General features: G+C 39.6%; 1 protein-coding gene across 1 annotated transcript in view; it reads right to left on the bottom strand.

Moving 5' to 3' along the window:
• Positions 1-12,369: 12,369 nt before the first annotated feature.
• LOC136863738 (RYamide receptor-like) overlaps positions 12,370-24,385 on the bottom strand; it is a 529,727-nt gene continuing 517,711 nt past the window's right edge. Inside the window, exon 3 of the mRNA XM_067140092.2 lies at positions 12,370-12,463. Within this exon, the coding sequence (XP_066996193.2) occupies positions 12,460-12,463 (4 nt within the window). The 3' untranslated portion in view covers positions 12,370-12,459. The remainder of the gene's footprint in view (positions 12,464-24,385) is intronic.

Below are 24,385 nucleotides of genomic sequence, written 5' to 3' on the forward strand. Positions count from 1 at the left end.
GGTGACGAAAGAGGGCAGCACAGCGCTCTGTAGTTTAAAGATGGCGGATGGCAGCTGTCAAAAAGCACGTGGCTGTCAAAAAGCACGTGGCTTTGTTTATCTCGCGCTAGTTAGGTTAAGTTGGTACCACCGAGGTTTATTCCCGTCAAGATGGCAGTACTGAGGTTAGCGATGCGTTGTTGTCTGTCAAAAAGCACGTGGCTTTGTTTACAAATCTGTCAAAAAGCACGTGGCTGTCAAAAAACACGTGGCTTTGTTTACCTCATGCTAGTTAGGTTAAGTTGGCACTACTGGGGTTTAGGCCCGTCGAGATGGTAGTACTGAGGTTTGCGATGCGTTGTTGTCGATGACAGCTGTCAAAAAGCACGTGGCTTTGTTTACAAATCTGTCAAAAAGCACGTGGTTGTCAAAAAGCACGTGGCTTTGTTTACCTCGCGCTAGTTAGGTTAAGTTGGCACTACTGAGGTTTAGGCCCGTCAAGATGGCAGTACTGAGGTTAGCGATGCGTTGTTGTCTGTCAAAAAGCACGTGGTTGTCAAAAAACACGTGGGTTTGTTTACCTCATGCTAGTTAGGTTAAGTTGGCACTAGTGAGGTTTAGGCCCGTCAAGATGGCAGCAGTGAGGTTAGCGATGCGTTGTTGTCGATGACAGCTGTCAAAAAGCACGTGGCTTTGTTTACAAATTCAAATCTCGCGCCAAAATTCAAATTTCCCGCCAAAATTCAAATTTCCCGCGGGCGGCGGCGGCGGCGGAGGCGGCGGCGGAGGAGGAGGCGGGCGGAGGCGTGCGGCGGCGGAGGTGCCGCAGAACCCGCTTATTATACTACTTACATTCCCACGTTTGCTTGGTGTGAAATTAGAAACCATGGAAACCTATGTTCAGTATTGCCGACGTTGGGAATCTAGTCCACCATCTCTCGAATGCGAACTCACAGCTACGTGACCCAAATCTCGCAACCAACTCGCTCGGTGATATTACATAGTGTTTGGCTGAAGAGAAGTTCTTCCCGCTCTTCTTTTCAAACGGTTACCACGTGACGGGTGAGGGGAAGGAGAAGGTACAAAAAATTGTTCTTCCAAAGTTCAGTAAGCGTTTACACGGCTCCAACGCTGTTAGGTCGCGCGCGTACTTGAGGAGTTCAGAAAAAGCCCAGGACCCAAGGTAGGTAAGGCGGGCACTCATTGGTCCCAGTTCTTGGAGTTGCAGAAGTGCCGTGAATACCATTCATCCTCTACCCCTTCACCCAAAACTGCCTTAACCTTTCACGGAAAGAGTATACTCACTCTCCAAACACATTATAGTAATATCACCGAGAGAGTTAGCGGTGCGTTTAGGATCGCAATACTCTGACGTTACATTCTTTAATTTTTTTGTTAGTGGCTTTACGTCGCACCGACAGAGATAGGTCTTACGGCGACGGTGGGATAGGAAAGGTCTAGAAGTTGGAACGAAGCGGTCGTGGTCTTAATTAAGGTACACCCCCAGCATTTGCCTGGTGTGAAAGGGGGGAAACCATGGAAAACTATATTCAGGTCTCCCGACAGTGGTGTTCGAACCCACTGTCTCCCGGATGCAAGAGCATCCTTCTACTGACACCCTAAGGGACTTTATCTCAGTGCGCTTGCCAACATTTTCGTGAATTATGTTACTTTTATAAGACATACAAAGTTTAAATGGTACATACATAAAAAAAAGCACTTAAGAAAATTACTAAACATGATATCGGAAATATCTTCTACTGTTCGCGATAGGAAACATTGTAAGATATAAAATATTTTAAAGTATACCTCAATACTTCCCTTACGTGTAAGATAAGTCTAACGTTAACGGAGATATAAAAGAACAAAATAGCAAACTTTCCACTAAACTGCCACAAAACACTGCAGTTATATAGGTAAGTTACGTCCCTCCTCTCCTCAACATTTGTATTGAGTTTAGGTAAACTACAGTATGTTCAGCCGTTTTCACGCGATGTCGCGACAAACAAACATACAGACGAAGAGATAATAATGTAACTGAAAGTATTTCGACTTATTAATGACTAGTTGTATTAGGAATAGACTGGAATCTCTCTCGTACTTATCGATAAATGATCACGCGCATAAAATTAGGGCCAGAAACCTGCATACGGATGTGGGCAGGTTTTCCTTCCCATGTAGGACCATAAGGAAATGAAATAAATTACCTGCAGCGGTCTTTGATAGATTTCCTTCCGGTATTAAATCGTTTAAAACGATCATTAGATTTAGTGTAAAGTAAAAAGAAAAAGTTGTAAATGTTGTGCACCGCATATGTGACTTTCTGCTGGATTTAAAATGTTAAACTAGTAGTAGTAGTAGTAGTAGTAGTAGTAGTAGTAGTAGTAGTAGTAGTAGTAGTAGTAGTGTAATTATGTTTTAACTTTACTGTATTATCATTTGTAAGGTTATGCTGGTAGTAATTTTACTCTATATTATTGAAGCCGTAGTGTTAAGCACTGGAAATACTTAAGTTGTGTGTGAAATTGTGTATGGTGGTGCTGGATTTAGAACGCTAAACTACCGATGTCGGTAGCTGCAGTCGCATAAGTGCGGCCAGTATCCAGTACTCGGGAGATAGTGGGTTAGAACCCCACTGTTGGCAGCCCTGAAGATGGTTTTCCGTGGTTTCCCAATTTCACACCAGGCAAATGCTGGGGCTGTACCTTAAATACGGCCCCGGCCGGTTCCTTCCCACTCCTAGCCATTTCCTGTCCCATCTTCGCCATAAGAAATATCGTGCCGGTGCGACGTAAAACAACTTGTAAAAAAAAGGAACGCTAAACTAGTAGTATTTGTTGTAATATTTTCTTTTCACGGATTTGCTTGTTGTAATCTTGTTGATTTTGTTGTTGTTGGGTAATGATGTTTTAAATGTATTTTAATATTACACTACTGTAAGTGACCATTTCCACCGTCATATTTCCCAATTACAATGTATTTGTTAATAATAATAATAATAATAATAATAATAATAATAATAATAATACGAGATAGAGGCGAAGTATCGGGCGTAGCGGCTGTGGATTTAATTAAGGTTCAGCCCCAGCATTTGCCTGGTCTGAAGATGGGAAACCACGGAAAACCATCTTCAGAGCTGGCGACAGTAGGGTTCGAACCCACTATTTGCCGAATGGAAGCTGATAGCGTCACTCAAATGTAACTACTTTCTAAGTATCCTGACATTATTTCATTAGAATAATTATTATCGATAGTAATTATAACAAGATTCTCCGAGGCTCTGAGGGCAGCGCGCTGGCTTCTGACCGTTGCGGTCCGTGGTTCAAATCCCGGTCACTCCATGTGAAATTTGTGCTGAACAAAGTGGAGTCTGTATAGGCTCTTCTCCGGGTACTCCGGTTTTCTCTGTCATCGTCATTCCAACAATACTCTCCAGTATTATTTCATATTTCAATCATTAATCATTGTCCCAGAGGAGTGCGATAGGTTTCGGCAGCCTACACAGTTCCAATCCTAACTGCTAGATGGGGGCTTCATTAATTCGATTCTTGACACGTTTGAAAATTGAAAAAGGTTGTGGATTTTCAGTAATTGGAGAAATACAAAGTGATTAATCCTCCATCGGTAGCGTTGTTCGGTAGCTCCTAACAAAAGCATTCTTTATTAAGACAAGTTTGTTTGTTTAGGACTCAAGTTTAGAACACCAGGCATTCTCAAATGAGTATATAAGTCAAATGTTTTGCTTTGTTACACAATGATTCACTCATACGTGTCACGTGGAGGAATGCGTAAGAGTGCTGTATCTGGCGTGTAAGTCCGCGCCTCGCTATGATACCGGTCACGTCACAGGCAGTGTTCGGCGCATTCTAGCCTCGATACCATTGGCGTCCCAGTTTTTGCGCGTTCCGTGCTGGTGTAATGTTTTGGTGAACAGTCTCACAGTGAAGTTATAATTGCTGATAGGCCTAGTGAATCTCTTCTTTAGAACTGCATTGAAGAAGAAGACGGCGTATTTGCTGATGTTGAAGACCAAGGCTTTGCTTCTGACTGTCTAAACTCTAAGTGATGCTCCTACTGAACATCCCATGCATCAAACTGATACGGAGTAATCCAATGATTCTGAAATTGATATTGGTACAGAACTGGCACCCGTGTTATTCAGCCTATACCCTCCACACCTACAAAGCAGTTACCCTGGGTATTTGCACCCAAATGAACCACAGTACAGCCCTCAAGACAACGGAAAAACTTGAAACGTCAATCCGTTACAGCCATAACGCAGCCTTCCAGACTTCAGTACATTGTAAAGTATAAATATACCAAATGGTACGTACACAAACAAACAAATAACAAAGGAATAAACTTAAGCCAAAATATAGTTAGTAAATTACCAGGTGTCAAAAGTAATGGAAATAATTTTAAAACTGTTGTAGATTGTTGGAAAGATTCTTTTCTGGGCATTGACAGTAGCCAGATCCAAAAGACCACAGAAGAATGCTAAAGGCAATCTATTGTTTACCCTTTTCACGCTGTAGTAATTTTTCTTCCAGTCAACAACATCAACTCCTCCTTTCGTAAAGTTGTAAAATGTAATGACCTCTGACTTGTTGACAACACCGGTCGTATGGTCCATGGTGTCATCATTATGTAAAGTGAACAGCATGAGAACATTTTTCTTTTTCTTGGCAACATCCGAAACTACTAGCGCACTATTCGTTTCTTTCAAAAATATCCAGATTCCTGAAATGACCAGTTCTTATAAAAATGGTGAAAAGGACTGTCCACAAACCAATGTTAATGAACTTTAGCATTTTTTGGTGATTTATATATGCTGGTTGTGAAGAAAGGCAAATATCTAAACACATCAGAAATGTGGAAACCAATTGTACAGCTCTGGAGTTTTTCAGAGGGGTCATGAACGAAGTAGGATTTCACAAGTTGTATAAAGCTAATCGGTTTGATGACAAACGTACTCAAAATATTCGTACGATAATTGACAACCTGGCCCCTATTAGACAATTTTTTTATAGTTTTGTCAGCAGTTGTATTTCAAGCTATACACCTGGGGAATACGTAACGATTGATGAAATGCTTCAAGGTTTCCGAGGAAGATGTAAAATCTGTCAGTATATTAGTAATAAACCAGACAAATACGGAATTGAAATATACGCCTTGGTTAATGCCAGGACCTTTTTTAAATGTAAATATGAAAATTTATCCCGGTAAATAACCAGCTCTAAGCCCCTACGTTACAGACAATTCTGCATATGCTATTGTGAAGAGAGTGATTCAACCAGCTGACAACTAAGGAAGGAACATCACTATGGACAATTGCTATACATATGTTGCACTTGCCAATGGCATTTTTACTCACCATAGAGTGACAATAGTTGGCACAGTAAGATAAAACATACCTCAGTTGCCACCATACTATTTGAATGTCAAGAAGAGACCCGTTGGAAGTAGCATGTTTGGATTCGGCAAGGAAACGAATAGTGCGCTAGTAGTTTCGGATGTTCCCAGGGAAAAGAAAAATGTTCTCATGCTGTTCACTTTACATAATGATGACACCATGGACCATACGGCTGGTGTTGTCAACAAGTCAGAGGTCATTACATTTTACAACTTTACGAAAGGAGGAATTGATGTTGTTGACTGGAAGAACAATTACTACAGCGTGAAAAGGGTAAACAATAGATTGCCTTTAGCATTCTTCTGTGGTCTTTTGGATCTGGCTACTGTCAATGCCCAGATTATTTATTTATGTAATACTGAATATTCGATTCCACGAAGAAAATACATCACCAATCTTGCCCTGGAAGTCGCAAAGCCACATCTGTTGAGACGTGCTTCAGTCGCTGTTCTGTCAATTGATGTCAGAAATTCCATCAAAAATAACCTTGGCCAAGAACTTTCCGTCATAAATGCGACACCAGCAGCCCCACGTAATTATTGCTAAAGGTTATCACTTCTTCATTTTTATAAAAATATAATTGAACACTTTGTAAAACTTGATTATAATCATTACCAAAAAGCTAGGGTATTCATACTTTTTCATACGTTACCGGGAGGAAACCAAGATGTGCCTACTTCCCATCCAAAAAAAATTACGTCAGCTCGCTGCGATGCGTGCAGACGCTCAACATGTAAAGAGCAAACTGTACTAACATAAGTATTATGCAGTGAAGAATATTCTCCCCAAGAAGTTGAAAGAAATGAGTAAACAGGACAATGATAGAAATCATGATCAAATTTGTTTTGTACTGCAATATGTATTTTTAATGCCAAGGATTTTTGTCCCTTTTCGTGATGTAATGAAAATGAAAACCTACAACAGTTTTCCAGTCATTGATCGGGTCAGGGATGGAATGAATGAAGCAGATATAGGCTGTTAGTACGATGGGGTCGCCACTCCCAAAGTGATTTATTAATGAATGATAGATGCTATGAAATGAGAACGGAGAGTGTTGCTGGAATGAAAGATGACAGAGAAAACCGGAGTACCCGGAGAAAAGCCTGTCCCACCTCCGCTTTGTCCAGCACAAACCTCACATGGAGTGACCGGGATTTGAACCACGGTCTCCAGCGGTGAGAAGCCGACGCGCTGCCGTCTGAGCCACGGAGGCTCCGTCGTAATGTAATATTTATATAAATATAAAGGGGTAACATAAAACATATCTGATTAAAATAATATTATAATTACCTTCTAAAAGAAGGAAAATAATGTAGGAGTCAAAAATGTAGTAGCAAATATTTAGGTAATAAACAATAGTGGATACAATGGAATGGAATGAATGAAGCAGATATAGGCTGTTAGTACGATGGGGTCGCCACTCCCAAAGTGATTTATTAATGAATGATAGATGCTATGAAATGAGAACGGAGACTGTTGCTGGAATGAAAGATGACAGAGAAAACCGGAGTACCCGGAGAAAAACCTGTCCCACCTCCGCTTTGTCCAGCACAAACCTCACATGGAGTGACCGGGATTTGAACCACGGTCTCCAGCGGTGAGAAGCCGACGCGCTGCCGTCTGAGCCACGGAGGCTCCGTCGTAATGTAATATTTATATAATAAAGGGGTAACATAAAACATATCTGATTAAAAGAAATATTATAATTACCTTCTAAAAGAAGGAAAATAATGTAGGAGTCAAAAATGTAGTAGCAAATATTTAGGTAATAAACAATTGTGGATACAAACAAATATGTAAGTATATACATACCTAGATATTGCACCCTGGTGGGGGTGTGAAAAGCGTCATGCAATTGTAATTATGATGAATTATTGAGGAATATATATTTCATGTTCAGAATAAATAGTATCTTACTGTACATACAGTAAGAACAGGCCAGGCCGAGATGGCAGGTTTCACCATACCACAGAATGTTGTCTCCAGTGAGATTAACAAACACAATGAGGGACAGAATTAGGTTTCTCAGAACTTGGGACAACGAAGGAAAGAGAGAGGGTAACTTGTTGCCAAAGTTTTCATAGCCCCGGGCAGTCTTGGTAGTAGCAACAGCGCAGGGAGCCGGGTGCAAATTTCTGAGAAATGATGGCGAGGTATCTCCATGTAACTAGCGGGAGTGGAACACGGGGTTGGCACTGGAAGAAAAAAAATATGAGCCTTCCCGGTCACGTGGTTAAGGTGGACCAATGGAAAAATTCACTTGACTAAAGCAAGGCGACAACTTCGTATTGTAAGAAGCACTAGCGAGGCTAACTCCGTGGATTAAACTGATAGAAAGAAGTGAAATATCGATTCAGAATAAAGTGGAATTTAGGAGCCTTACTATATCATAAAACTTATAAAAAGTTAATAATTACGAGAGATTGCATGGTGAAATTCTGAGAATTCATGGACGCTATTCGTTGATTGGCTGAAGGCAAAGGACGCCACAATAGAGCGCGAAACCCCGAGCCGGGATACGGCAGCTAAATTCGCGAATATATCCATTACCAGCGAACGATAATAGTTGAGAATTGGGATAGAGCATTTGAGAACATAATTACATCATTGGATCATATATTTAAGCCACAGGCCAAACCGCAAACTGTCGTATGAAGAGATCGGGACTGTGCATTCCAAGATGACCTCCGTTGAACTCGGAAGAGAGGGGATACAAGTATAAATATGAGGTCGTAGACAAGGACTGGTAGTAGTATTTCTGATATTGTGTTCGAGCAGTCACCACGCCAGTGGCGCGAAAGTACTTCTGATATTGTGTTCGAGCAGTCACCACGCCAGTGGCGCGCAAGTACTTCTGATATTGTATTCGAGCTGATACCACGCTAGGGGTACGCAGAGTACTTCTGATATTGTGTTCGAGCAGTCACCACGCCAGTGGCGAAAAATTACTTCTGATATAGCGTTCGAGCCGTGATTACGCCAGGGGTGCGAGTGTGTACTTACTCAAAGTAGAGTTCGAAGTATTATATTGTTACATAGTACAGTGATTCATGACGTGATGTAGCTCATATTACAGTCTTGAGCAGTCTACTAGTATGAAGTGTTTCAAATAGACAGGACTCAGTAAAGCCTAACTTACGGAGTGTGAGATTCTACCAACAGATTAGGAAGTGCGTTACATGAGAACGGTCACGAGTGTTTGTGTCACCTAGTAAACAGTCGATTCTAAACTGATACCTGTTCAGCTACACGAACGTGAGACGGGAAATTCAAGTGCGCGCACTTGCCGTTGGAAAGGGAAACCCGATGTATCCCATGTTCCTAGTGTCCGGGAAAGGAATGAAGAATGTAAATCTACATTAAGTGGGCTAGATACAAGGCCGAGAGTGTAAAATTTGTGAATAGAATTTAGGGTGGAAATTATTCCAAAGTGCAACAGCTAATTTATTTGTTTTTATTCAAAATGTGTAAAGTTGAAAAGGGTCAAGGATTAATTCTTCAAGCTGGCATGAATACCAGTGGAATGCATTGCTAAAAACCGGAGGGGCTATGGCTTCTCGTCCGGTTTTAGCAGACTACAATGGCAGAGTTGAGTCCATTTTAATATATTTATAGATTGCTATCGTTAGGGAGAGGAAATCATATTAATTTATCATGGTAACTTGATTGTGAAACGAGCCGTTACGGCTCGTATAAATTCAAAGATAGATAGACAAAGGGACAAATTAATATGTAGATTAGATCAAGCACTCATCATAATTTTGATTATTAAATAGAGTATAGTAGGGTTGAGTTGTTCATTGAAGTGCTTGAGTTGTTTGATATAATATGGAGCAAGTTTCACGTAAAGATAATGTAAATATTCATTTCGGAGTGCTTCCAAAGTGTTTTTCCGTTATCGGAACCTTTATAGATATTAAGGCATGTTGTTAAGATAATCCAGAGGTAGGATTGCCAAGTGATTTAAATTGTTGTGGGACGGAATGAAGTCCATTGATTTGTTTGTAAATATCGCGAAGTTCGCCAGTGGACAAAATAATAATAATCTGTACAAGTGTCGAAATAGGACATTAGAATTTGGTAATGTGTAAAGGCGTGTTTAATAATAATCTTTGAGAATAAAGGCACGGGCTTAGTTGGATAGTATGATTGCAAATTAAAGTAATTTAAATGTGGAGATCACATGGGCCGTGAATAATTATAATTTGTGCAGTGAATCCGGTTTTAACACTAATTGTTGATTTAACGTTTTTGGACTCCATAATAATCATAAATAAATTTTGGTAGAAACGAGATAGGCACTTTTATAATATGGTCACGCTATGTTTGAGATCCAGAGGGATTTGAGCCAAAAGTTGAGATTTGGAGTTTTGTGGGACAGAAATCCGGCCCGAAATGAAAGTAAATTGTACTGATGTTGATGAAGAAATAGATGGATCTTAAGGCCCACATAGAGGTTGTATTTATATACCGGTGTATTGAGTGGCAGAATAGAGTCCACACACCGAGGGTTAATTTGTGAAAATGTTTTGAAGAGTTCCAATGGATAAATGGACTTCAAAATGGAAAAGGAAGGAATAATTTAACACTTGCAGAGATTGGAGGTATTTGCCCAACTGCGAGGTGTTATGGGATTTGAGAATTGTCTTAGGAGCATATGGTCTCCATGAATTAACGGCAGTACGAAAATAAGGTTGCGGATTCGAACACTAGTACGTCCCGACCGATGTGAATTCGGATCTTGGTGATTTCTGTTTGGGAGAGAACGTATGTGACTAAATTATAAAGATGGGGAATAAAAATAAAGATTCTCGAAAGAATAATAATAATAATATTCCAAGTAAATCATATCTGGATTGATTAGTGCCAAAATAAATCGGAATTGTAAAAGGGGTTATGCGTTAAACATATTAAGAGTGGACTACCGTGTAACAGGCGAAATAAATTTTTTAAAAATTAATAATAATAATAAATATTAAAAAAATACTTTTTTTTTTGGAGAAGAAGAATTTATTTTTTTTAATTTTGGACATAATAATGATGTTGGGAGTTGAAATGAAAAATTTGAGATTTTTAACTAATAATAATAAAAATGAGAATATTTGAAGGAGGAGAAGAAGAATAATCAACGAAGGTACTTTTATTTATTTCAGATGAAAATAAATAAAATCGCGAAAAGTTGAAATATTAGTCCGAGGATGATTATGGTTTTTTTAAGCCCATAGCAAAATAATAATAATAATAATAATAATAATAATAATAATAATAATAATAATAATAATATTTAAAAAATATTTTTTTATTTTATTTATTTTTCTTATTATTTCGGATGCTGATGATGGATGATACTAGGGAAGTCAGCTGGTGAATTAACGTAATAATGTCAATTGGTTGTAAATAATAAGTTAAGTTAATATGTGTAAAATGAAGGCAAATCCCTACATCTGGACAATTAGGTTAGAGTCCCTTTGTCGTATTCCTTCAACTAACGATTAGCATATCTTGGTTAGGAACCCGGGGAGAGTTTGTAGTTTCCCGGGTTGGTCTCATCTCAATCAAAGTGGAGGCGATAATATGGTCCATGTGATCGCGCCTACTTAGCCAACAGGTATTTGGTCCATGATCAAATATGGTCATGGTGTTAACGAAGGTAAATCTGATACCTTCAGATATCAACGGTTCTACCACCAAAATGGAAGGGTGGTCAAAAGTGACAAATATTATGTAATCATTTTCAGGAATAATTTGCCAAATTACCGGCAAATCAAGGGTCAACAGATTTTGATTGTGTGTAAAATTTCATTTGTTTACTTAAATAAATGCTCCTTTAGCATTTGCAAGGAAACAGTTCCAGGTTCTTGTTCTTGTAGAATAGTAAACCCTTGGTGACCGTTTAAATATCCGTCCCCATTCCTAGGACGGAGCCTTCATGATTTCCCTTTGATCTGAATATATATAATTTGTGTGTTTTATGATGAGCCTTAAAGTTAAATATTAGAGTGTCCCGTTCAACCCTGTAGTACTGATTGGATGGCGCCCTTACATTTAGTTTGAGATCTTATATCTCAAAATATTTTTTTATTGAGTATTAGTTGCGATGGATTCGGACCGTAACACTCCCTGAGATAAATGCTGGTTGGGACTCAGGCTTTGAGCGGGTACAATATATACTAAATAACCAAAGACTAGTATAATTTATTCAAACTGCCAAGAAGAGCCCGTATAAGAACTAATATCATATACCAAACTGATGTTAGGGAACGCCTATACACGCTACCTCTCGCGTAACTGAGGACAACGATACCGATAGCGGGTTAAGCTATTTAGATTAAATTATAAAGCGTACACAATAAAAAAGTGAACGAAGGTATAGAATGACTCCTTTAATGGGCAATGAAGTGAAATTAACGTCGATAGGAATCATATAGATAAGAAGTGAATGTTAGAAATTATCTTTGAATGTTATGCAGGATTTGGAATTAAATGGAAAATGCAAATGATTACCAGAAAAGGGAGATATTCGAATCCAACTAACTGCAAGATAAATACCCCCAAGGCTTCGTTAATAAGGTCTGAATTTGTCTCACCGAACTTACGATTGTTCAACAATTAGTAATATCGAGGTTCAACTTTAAGTTTTCTTAAGAGCTACCTTTGATGAAATTGAAGCACATTACAATTTGATGATTGTGGTGATGTGCTTAAATATTTCACGGTAATAAAATATAATATCCTTCTGCCATTAAACTTATTTTGCATCTTCGGCATTAATACCGAACTTTTGGGATAGTTTCATTTCGTTGAATATTAGAGGGAATTAAATATCAGTTCGAATTATCTACGAAGGTGTATGTTATTTATTTTATGAAATATGATGAACTTGACTCATACTAGTTTGCAGAATTAAGCAGAAGAGAACGGAATATAATTTTTAAATGTATGCCATTTAACCATTTAACAGTATATTTAATACAGTGCTACGTTATAAATTATCAAAAAATGATACGGAGTTTTATAGAAAAATTAAAGAGCGCATTGCTCACCTGGTGGCTTGCAGCTTCAGCTACTCACCTGAAAAAGATAAAGAAAACGTCATTAAGCCAATACTCAGTTGAAACGCAAGGGCACATTGAAAAAGAAACTTATCTAAATGGTATGTGCTAAAATCAAAATCCAGGACAGTATTTCAAAATTAAACAATGCCATTTATTATTACTTATATCCTTATATTTCACTAGCAATATACCCGTGCTTCGCTACGGTGTTATACCGAAATTTGTAATTGAATGCTTATTGTTGAATGCCGAAATTCGCGATCTGACTCGTTTTCTGCGAGAATCCACCAAAATTCGAGATCTGACTCGTTTTCTAATAGATTACGGCAAGTTTCCTCCCATTTTTCAATCCTTCTTTCCAGCAATCGGTTTCGTACTTCCCCGGGCTAGGTCCAGATATTCTACCCGGTCAGTTGGGTCCCTAAATCTTTGCCATCTTTTCCTATAAGCATTTTAAATATGGATCAAATCGTTCAGGAGATCCGGCGTGGTGTCGTCCTGGATGCCTTGGCGGTACTGAACCCGCGGCCGGACTGCATTCTTAGTCATTAGCAGTCCAGGACCCGTTTCCAGCGCGGTCCGCACATTTGACGACGGTCCACAGCATTATTATTATTATTATTATTATTATTATTATTATTATTATTATTATTATTATTATTATTATTATTATTATTATTATTATAGATGTTCTGGACCCCACAGCAAGATGCAAGACCGCTACTTAGCGGTAACTTACACCCGCTGCCATTGTCATTGTTGACAATGTGACCAGCACCATCGTCGCGCGTAGGCAAATGTGCGGGATTTCTGGCGATACGAATGACATACTTCCGTGCATTATTGACCTTATTATAGAGGTGAACGGACGGTCAATCTCTTTCCTATCGTTTATTTCAAATTAATTTAAATTTTTATTTATATGCCAGCAGAATCTACTGTAATCTAAGAACGTTCTCCGAAGGAAAAGATGGTTCTTGAAAATGAACCCAGGAAAGGTTAGAAATGATCGGTTTATGATCAGAATAAGTTCATCGAAAATCTACAGCCTGTTTCCAGTCATTCGACAGGGTCAGGAATGGAATGAATAAAGCCCCCCGTCTAGCGGCGACAATAGGAATTGTTCCGGCTGCCGAAGCCTGTCGCATTTCTGTGGGGCAATGATTAATAAATGACAAATGAAATGAACTGATATTGGACAGTGTTGCTGGAGTGAATGATGACAGGGAAAACCGGAGTATCCCGAAGCCAATGACCCCTAGTTAAGTAGGGGTATGGTGGTTCGCGGATTTTGTGAACGAGAGCAGGACTAATCTCACAGTAGCCATCTTGGATGGGCCTAGCTTTACGCCCAGATGCCCTTCCTAACGTCACAGGAGCTAGATTTATGTCAAGATGCCCTTCCAACCTCACAGTCGCCATCCTGGAGAAGCCTAATCTCACAGGGCATAGTTTTACGGCCAGATGCCCTTCCCTTCACACAGTCACCATCCTGGAGGGGCCTAACGTCACAGGGTCTAGTTTTACTGCTAGATGCACTTCCTCACAGTCACCGTCTTGGAGGGGTCTAACCTTACAGAGCCCAGTATTACGGTCAGATGCCCTTCCCTATTCACAGGCGCCATTTGGAGGGGCATAACCTCACAATCGCATCATGGACCCAGTTTTACGGTCAGATGCCATCCCACCTCACAGGCAATATTTTGGAGGGACCTAACCACACAGTAACCATCTTGGGCACAGTTTTACGGTCAGATGCCTTTCCTCCATACAGAAGCCATTTTGGAGAGGCTCAACCTCACAGTCCCCATCTTGGGACCACTTTTACGGACAGATGCCCTTCCCTCCTCACATATGTAATTTCGGAGGGTTCTAACCACACAGTCGTTCATGTTGGACCCAGTTTTATGGTCAGATGCCCCTCCCGCCTCATCGGACCTAGTTTTACGGGTAGATGCCCTTCCCTCCGAACAGACGCCATTTTGGATGGGACTGACCGTACTGTAACCGTCACGGCTGACTTAATATGGGTTAGTGTGCTACTAGGGTCGCTTTGTCGGCGAGGGGCGCGTGCGGCCGTGGCCCGGTGACAGGAAACCAGTTTCTGACATGAAGAGGGTGGCTGGATGATTGACAAAAAAATAATAAAAATAAAAGTGGACGAGAGAAAAAGTAACCAGTGTGTGTCAGCTGCAATTACATCGATCGGAAAGAAATGAAATATTTATAATATCATTGATGGCGTAATATGCATAATTATGAAAGTGATCATGGATCATATTTTACTGAACAGTGTTACTAATATCACGCGTGAAACATAAAAATCAAAGATTGAATTTTTATTTAATTTTAATAGTATTACGGCTAGAATGATGGTAAAAATGATGTAGTCTAACCCCAGAAGAATTCAGTACTTGAGTTGACTTCACTTCCGACCACGAGGGCCATGCACAATATTTAAGGCAAGTCATATCATTACAAGCTCTCTCACATGCTGATAAGTACACATGCTCACATGCTGAAATGCTCCTGACCTGCGATCTACTGTTACTTCGTGGACGTCGTTAGAGGATTTCAACTTAGGACAGCTGTATGATACTATCATCAGGGATAGTGGACCTATTCCTGTGTTCAACGCTTCCTACAATTATATTAATCTACAACCGGAGTTAGTGCAGTGAACAGACGTCGAAAGAGCAGATGAAATTTATAAAGTACGTGTTATTTTCAACCTAAAATTACGTGTGTGTTTAGGATTTATTTTGACACATTTGTACAAGTTTCAGCTACCACACGAGTGAACGTGGAAGAGGACCTCTACTTTATCATCGCCAGGAGAAGATGAAATTTCGTGTCATGGATTCCATGTGTTTCACCATGAAGTTTTAAGCCATCGACCGCCGTCGGCAGCGACGAAATGCAGAGATTTTCACCTTAGCATGGCTGATTGAGGACCCAGACTTCAAGATGTGAAGGCACCTGAATAAATTAAGTCGATTACGTCTTATCTATATCTGTTCTATATAGCTGTTTATTTCTAATCTATCCTTAGATTTTGTTCTAAAACATCTAGTAGATTTATTTCACGACTTTTCACTGGTTGTTTTCTAGATGTAAGATAGGACATGCTGCTTACTTTGCATGCTTGCTTGATTCCTGACCACGTGTTAACGAGCTTGACGACGATGGTTCAGTTAAAGTGATCCATGTGTTATCGAAACCATCCTTTCTTATTGTACGAATTTCATTATGATAGTGAGCTAATATGTGTTTGACGAATTTATTGAGGTGATAATTTTTTGATATTTTTCACATCCTCATGGAATTAGGACTTTTACTTGTACCTTACATTTATGACAGCGTGTCATCAGGATAGTAATTCCGAATCGTGAGTAAGAATTTATTTAGAGTACGTGCATAATTGTATGTGATAATTAATGGATTAGTTAATCATCGGGACGACTTTCAGGAGGATATTACGTATTTTTAGGACGATGATAGGTCCCTATGATTTTCATGGCTACACATGAGTGATAATGGGTTACGGCGAGTTAGGGTCGTCGTTATGATTCACTGTGCGTGTAATATATGAGGATTTTTTACGTACGATATGAATCTTCGTGAAACTGAGTTTTTCACATATAATGTTGTAATATTGTTATACCTGATGTTGATCAGGATAAGAGGAAAATATGGAATCTTCGAAACGTTATGAGGTTTAGTTAAGATTATAGTGTCTTGTGATAATAAGGACAAGTCCATGTTAATCGATGTACTCCATAATTCGAGATAATATCCTAATAGTGTTCGTGAAAGTTAATAATTCCAAGTTAAGGTACGTGGAAATTTATTGGAAGACCTTAGGTCTTGTGAACATATCCTCAGTTAAATATTCTAATAATATTCAGTTCGAAACCAGGCATGCTCATTCTTCAAGGTATTATTTCGTACTCACGTGGTGACTTTATCTTCTGACACAATGGAACGTGTTATAGGAGAGTGGCAAGTTTGATTGACACTTTATGATGTGTAAATATTGTAGATATTTCTTCTTTGATACTTTCAGTAGCTAGTAGTAGATGTAGAGATTTCCTAGTTGTAAGACACTTATATTCTATGTACTTATTATGTGCTGATATGCGACACTTTAATAGTGTTAATTGATTGCGGACGGGATGTCCATGTTGAGGATATTTTCTCCATTTGTCGATTTTCGTAGGTCATCGTTAATTATTTTTGTCCAGTTAATGACCAAGTGATTATAAGTTTATTATTAGTTCTCACGAGGAGATATGTCCGGCTCCATGGCTAAATGGTTAGCGTGCTGGCCTTTGGCCACAGGGGTCCCGGGTTCGATTCCCGGCAGGGTCGGGAATTTTAACCATAATTGGTTAATTTCGCTGGCTCGGGGGCTGGGTGTATGTGTCGTCTTCATCATCATTTCATCCTCATCACGACGCGCAGGTCGCCTACGGGAGTCAAATCAAAAGACCTGCACCTGGCGAGCCGAACATGTCCTCGGGCACTCCCGGCACGAAAAGCCATACGCCATTTCATTTCATTACGAGGAGATATGTGGGAATACGTCAACAGATATATCCGACGTCTCGAGTTAACTTGTAGAAAATAAAGGCAAATTCAACTTTTCATTTTTTATGTCAAAAATTTTTTGATAGACAGAATTTCATTCTTATTGTCATGGTACTAAAATTAATTAATCTTGAATATTTCTTTATCATAAACTTTATTAAAATTAATTCAATTTTTCAGATTGTTCGTGGAATGATAGTGAAGACCTCATTTTTTGTTTTCATTAAAAATTTTAATTCGGCTTTAAATTACTAAATTAATAACTTTAAAACGAAGAAATACAATGTTATGTTAAAACACTCTGTTAGAATGGTAGGGAAGATAAGTTACGTGTACCATCCCATTTGTTTACATTTTCTTTGTTACATCAAGAGCCACAGTAATTACGTAAAGTAGCGATCATTTCCATTTTCGTAGCTGTCAGGATGGCTAATATTTCATTTTCATCAATAAATGTGTAATATTTGTTCTACATTTTGAACATGCTTATTTTCTGAACCCTATGTAATCCTGCCACTATTCATATATTTTTCTGAGCCTACGGCCATCGAACTGAGCACACCTGGGGTGTCTCTAGCTCGCTGGCAGACCTAGTTGGGGACAGTACAGTCGTAATCCTAGGCCTAGTTTTACGGTCAGATGCATTTCCCTCGACACAGACGCCATTTTGTTCGCAGGGCACAGTTTTACCGTGAGGTGCCCTTCCCTCCTCCGCATCTGGCGAAGTTTTAAGGGTAGATTGCCTCTCCCCCTCACAGACGCAATTTTGTTTACAGGGCCCAGTTCTGCGGTCAGATACACTTCCCTCCACCTCATCTGACGTAGTTTTACGGGTAGATTGCCTTCCCCTCATAGACGCCATTCTGTCAACAGAGCCCAGTTTTATGGTCAGATGCCCTTCCTTTCTCATCATCTGGCCTAATTCTGCGGCAAGATGCCCATCCCCCTCACAGACGCCATTTTGGAGGGGCACATCACACAGGTTCTTTGTCGTCTCCCCCCTTGGGAGTAGTGTCAGAGCTGTGGCGAAATAAGCGCGGGCGATTTAAAAATTCCGTTTCAACATGCAGCGATTACGTCGACATGGTTATGCATGATTATACTTGTTCGCTATCAGGGACACTATGTAATTAACTCAAGCCATTATAGGTGGTATTATTGTTAATATTTTCTATACTCTGAGATACTGTGTGATGCTGTGATAGAGAGTAGAGCGCTTTATTTCATCATGACAAGAACATTCATAGTTGATGTACAATGCTAACAAATTTGTGTTCAAGGAGGTGGCTGTGTTGGATTGCATTGTGTTGTGAGCACAAAAGGTCGTCAGTTTAGTATTTAGTATTTAGCCCACCATTGCCTTACTGTTTACAAGCAGATGAAGGCAAATAGCAGACACAATGGATTGCAAAAATTAGGTCTGCAGTGAGAAGATAAAGGTATACGTTATCGCTTCCTATCTATGATCACGAACGCACATTTGTCATAAGCAGATTTTGTTTTTTGAAGGGATGGGAAAAGAAGGGATGATTGAGTGAGTATCTACCATCAACATGTGAAATTATCGACATGCATGAATTAGGATGTCCTCCATTTAAATTTCTTCAAAGGAGCATGGTGGAGAAACAATTAAATTGTCTTCTCGTCACGTATGCATGCTCATTGATTGGTTATGTTGCAGTGTATGACGAGAGGTGAACAACATATGTAAATTGCAGTATCGAAATGACGTCAGTGTGAAAGAAACATTTGTAGAGTGAAGACATCATGTCATTTCTATCTGATACTAAGTGTAACGCAGTTGAAAAGCCAATCGTAAAGTTGTATGCTTGCATAAAAACTAAACACTTAAACTGAAGAAGAGTTGAATGAATTATCAAAGGCATTTTTAGTCACTGTAGCTGCGATTGCTGTAAAGAAGATCTGGGATAAGTTGGCTCGTGAGTGGACTCAGGACCCTGTTTTGTCAGAGCCTCAAACGTGAAGTTTACACCAAGAACAAGTGAGTTTAGCTAGAAAACCTTCAGTGAGACATTGCCGTACATGTCAAATCATTAAACTGTATCACGGACCTAAAACTAACGAGTTGTTTTTGCCTATATACACTTATCATGGCTGCGGAAAGAGTAAGCAAGCTGTCGCAGAAAATGGTGAAGAAAGGTGCTGGAAGAAAGGCGAGGAAACATGCTGGGCATGGACACATCAATAAGGTGATTGATCTTCTTCCTTTTGAGCTTCATCTTCCTTGTTACCAGTACTGTGGCCCTGGAATTCGACTTGACGTCCGCTTGGCACGTGGTTATCATGGTACTAATATGTTAGATGCAGCCTGCAAAGAGCATGACATTGCTTATCCTCAAATCAATCCTGAACTAACACGTGTAGCTGATGAAAATCTGTGTTGCAAAGCTATGCAGCGTGTGTCGTCACCTAATGCTACAGTTGCTGAGAAGAGAGCAGCACTTGTCGTTGCCGGTGTAATGAAAGGAAAACTGTTACTGGATGGAGGCATTAAACAGCGAAGACAGTAGAAATAATCTATGTAAGGAAGGAGAGAACAGATATAGTTGAACAAAAAAATGCATATATACCAAAATAAATATGAATTGTGAAACATATTGGAGGTGTTGCTTGATATTTTAATATTAATCCTACCCTACAGCACGTCCTAAACTAACTATCAGAAGTAATGTTGACGTGAAGGGTTAAACATGCCTTATGTCATAGAAGAAAAGAGAGGTAGAGTTCCAGAATAAAAAATCAAGTTTTAAAGTACATCCTCTTTATTATTCCATAAATTGAAGTTGTTATTGAAACCAAGCCATTTGTCTTACAGTTTATTTCCACAACCAGGAATAACACGTTCGGTTAAATCAGGCCTTTCCAACTCGAGCACTTAGTCCTGGGGCGCACCAGCGCTGCACTCAGCAGCACCGTTTCCCTCCTTCCCCTCCTAGTCCACGCAGTACATTGTGTTTTGTATCAAGATCAATTATGTGCAAGAAACCTTCGCAAATTTAAATCTGTTCTGGATACTGTGTCAAAATGTGTAAATTTCTGCAGAAAGCAAGGTTTGAACCATCGGCAGTTCAAAGAATTTTTAAAAGATCTCGAGGGAGATTGTATTTATTGTATAGTGCGCTGGTTAAGTTGCGCGAAAGTGCTAGCGACCGTCTTTGCAATAATTGGAGGAATTGCTCTGTTCATGGAAATGAAAGGTTCTCCTCAACCAACTTTGCGGAATAAACACTAGGTAGCTGACCTCGCTTTCTTGGCGGACAAAACGTCTTACTTATATGCCATAAATATTTCATTGCAAGTGAGAAACAAATTGATTAGCACCGTGTGTGATAGAATTAAGTGTTTCAAAATGCCGAGTTCGTTACTGAAAAGTCAGCTTGAAGCCGGAAATTTTGACAATTTTACTTCATTAAAATAATTGCATTTCTTTACTTACGGGAATCTTGGAGACCATCAGACGTCGTTACAGACTTTGCACGGTTAATTCAATGCTCGATTGAAAGAAACGAATGATATGGCACCTCAACTTGAAATATTTGACCCCATTTTCAGCGCGTCCTGAAAAACCACTATCATATTTCCAATCAGAGCTGATAAAACTACAGTGCAACGCAATCCTAGAGGATAGGTACTACCAATACAGCGGTGATTTAATTTTCTTTTACAAAGGTGGTCATCCACAAGAATTTGCCAGACTTCGTGGACTTGCCTTAAAATTTACGTCGATGTTCGGTACAACTTATGCATGCGAACAGATTACTATTCTGAATTTAAATGAATGTAGAACTAAGACTTCTGTCTGATGTCTTAGAGACTGTACTTAGAATTTCTACTCGATTGTACCCAATATTGGTAAATTAGTTGCTGCAAAACGATGTGAACAATGGACTTAACGCTAAATGTACTGTACTGTACATTAAGGCAAACGCAATGTATGCACAGAATAAATTGATCACGTGTTCACAGAATTGTCATAAATAATACCTATTGTTTTCGTAGGCTGCGCGCTGACTTGACGACCTGTGGTTCTTCATCTGCCACTTCCCGTCCTTCCCCCACCACGTCGCCGGTGCTACAGCACAGCTCCAGGGCTGCTGCCGGGGCCATCCGGGGCCGTGGAAGCACCTCAGTTGGAATAGTTTGGATTAAATAATGATCAGGATATTTTGTTTTCTGCAGTTCATCGATGTATACTCCTCCTTCAATAGGCAGTCCTGTGAGATCGCGAAGTAAATATGTAACTGAATTAGTAAGCCTAACACTCCTGATTGGAAACATTTCTGTGCTCTAGTTAGGTGTGTATCCTTTTGCAAAGATAGACTTGTGTTTGCTAACGCGAAGGAAATCACCTTTTAAAAGCGATGGCGGCGCGGATCAGACATTTTGACTACAAGGTGAATAGCATTTGAGCGTAGTGTATTCTTAGCAACAAGATGTGGCTTTGTGCCGGTAGTGCGATGAGGAGTATCGTTGTAGGTAGACACGAGTCTAGGTAGCAGTTCAATCCAACGATAAGAACCTTGAGTTGTTAATTCTCGCCACATCATTGTTTTTAGTGTACGATTAAAGCGTTCTACAACACTTGCCTTGAGATTGCTGTACGTAGAGTAGTGATGAATGCCAAGTAACTTGAGGTAATGAGAAAAATCCCTGTTGTAAAACTCTTTACCTTGATCGGTTTGAAGAAGCCTTGGGCAGCGTTTTCATTGTTCAACAATATGTTTATATGCGTCATTGACTTGAGCTGATGTCTTAGAACGCACAGGTTGTGCAAAAGCAGACGTAGAGTAGACATCGATGATAGTAAGTAGATACTTATACCCCTTAATGCTAGAGGCATATGGAACCATTCCTACTAAGTCCGCTTAACAGAGATCATCTTGTCCGCGTGTAATAACGCGTCTGCGACAGTAGGTGCGACGTGCTGGTTTATGTGACCCGTGTGCGATGCTTCACTTTACAGGTGAGGTCTTATCTTAACGATTCATTACCACATGACGTAATTCTCTAGAATTTCTAGAATTTCTGATTCGTGACTGTGTGACCAGCATCTTGCGAAGCTCTTAGAAGTATAATTGTTCAACGAGTAAGTTAGGGTCCTTCCAGTATCTTACGTCAACATACGGCAACAAAGGCATGTAGATAACATTAAGAAAACGTAGTTGGTTGATGTGACGGAAACAGCCTAGAAATAAACTCTCGATTCTTGTGACTCTTATTTGTATTTACAGCTTCTGTCCTCTTGTAATTACATCCTGTTGCGTCAGTAGCAAAAAGTATTGCGTTATATTTTTAAGATCACCTTGAAAAATTGTATCCTCGTCACGTATTCGTAAGAAAAGAAGTTCTAAGAGTCCTTTAGTAGGTTTATAGGTAACACCTTTTACAATGAGTCTGTTGCCATTAACCTTAACATTTGGATACCAATCCAGAAACAGTTGTCTTCATTGCGAATGCCGTAGGTTGTGTCAGTTTTTCCTGTATAGAGTCTCTCTATATAAGGTGCAAAGGGAGATCCATGGGCATTTCAAATAAACGTCTTAAACTGATTACTGTACTCTGGCATGATCATAACCTCAGACAAGGAAGGTAGATCTGGTGTTGATGTAGTAGGTGTTTCAGCAATAACATCTGTAGTTAAAAACTTAACATACTTAGATGGTGAATTATCGTTAAATTCTTCTTCCTCATCCTCTTCTTCATCCCTATCCAGCTTCTTCTCTTCCTCATCCCGCTTCTCTTCTTATAAATCTTTCCTTGTTCATGCTTCTCTTCTTCTTCATGCTTTTCTTGTTAACGCTTCTCTTTATCATAAGATGATTGCATAGAAACAAAACATGTAGTAGACTGGGACAATGAAGTAGAATTAAAAATACGTTTAAGTCGTTTACATTTTCGTCGAATATTGTTTGGAGAACGGATTATATGTTTTGTAATCTCTTTGCTGAATGGTGTCATTATGGTGGTTTTATATCAAGTGATGTCCATATCTCTGTGTTAATGCATATAAAATGATGAAAACCCGTAAGATATCGTTCATAATGGACATCGTTTTCTTTATCAATAACTAAAAATCCGTAACGATGTGATAACCAGCATGTAGCACACATACGTTTAAAGTCATTGAATGTCGTATCAGTGTTAACATGATCACCATACACATGACGCATGTTACGCTCATCTTGCCGAAAAAAGGACAATATTATTTGCGCTGTAGCGTAGCAACTGCTTAGGCACACGAAAATAGCTTTGACATAAACTAATGCAATCTACATATTTATGTCGCCCCATAGTAAGGTATGCACGAATGACGTTTTGCTGTTCTGTTGCGACCTCGTAAAAAATCATAAGAGAATTGGGAAGCACATCACCGGGTGATGGATCTTGATCATGAGCATTATATAGAAAATATTTCGTTCCATCTTTAACCAGATGGTTCATTACAATTTGTAGAATAGTATATAGCCTTTGATAGAGTGACTTAGCGAAAACATAAATATTCGCGAAGCGTATGCCATTGATAGAGTTAATGAGTGTGAGTAAAATATTTGTCTTCGCACATCCCGATGGGCCAGATATAATACACCGCATAGTAAAAGGAAACAACGTTCCATGTCTTGATTTTGTAGTTGTACCAGAACTAGGTAAGAGATGAGGCACAATGTCACTAACAGGTAGTGTGTCTTGCTGCTTTATAAACTTCATAGTAACTGAATAATAGAGTAGTCACCGAGCTCGATAGCTGCAGTCGCTTAAGTGCGGCCGGTATCAAGTATTCGGGAGATAGATGATTCGAACCTCACTGTCGGCAGCCCTGAAGATGGCTTTCCGTGGTTTCCCATTTTCACACAAACATTCTGGGGCTGTACCTTAAATAAGGCCACGGACACTTCATTCTACCTCCTAGCCCTTTCCTACCCCATCGTGGCCATAGGGCCTATCTGTGTCGGTGCGACGAAATGCATCTTGAAAAAACAATAATAAAGTAGGCAATAGTAATATTTTGTAGAACCCCGTTTATCCGAAGTATATTGGGCGGAGACACTTCGGTTTACGCGTTTCTTCGGATGATTCACGGTAAATATTTTTGGAGGTTAAATGTCGAAATAAAAATGCATAAACTCTGATAAGCAAAGGTGCATACTGTATAATAACATTAAAGTATTTACATAATGTCACTCATTGTATAAAATCAGTTACTGAGCTCGATAGCTGCAGTCGCTTAAATGCGGCCAGTATCCAGTATTCGGGAGATAGTGGGTTCGAACCCCACTGTCGGAAGCCCTGAAGATGGTTTTCCGTGGTTTCCCATTTTCACTCCAGGCAA

This window comes from Anabrus simplex, chromosome 2 (genome assembly GCF_040414725.1).
Source record: "Anabrus simplex isolate iqAnaSimp1 chromosome 2, ASM4041472v1, whole genome shotgun sequence".
Classification (NCBI taxonomy): Eukaryota; Metazoa; Arthropoda; class Insecta; order Orthoptera; family Tettigoniidae; genus Anabrus; species Anabrus simplex.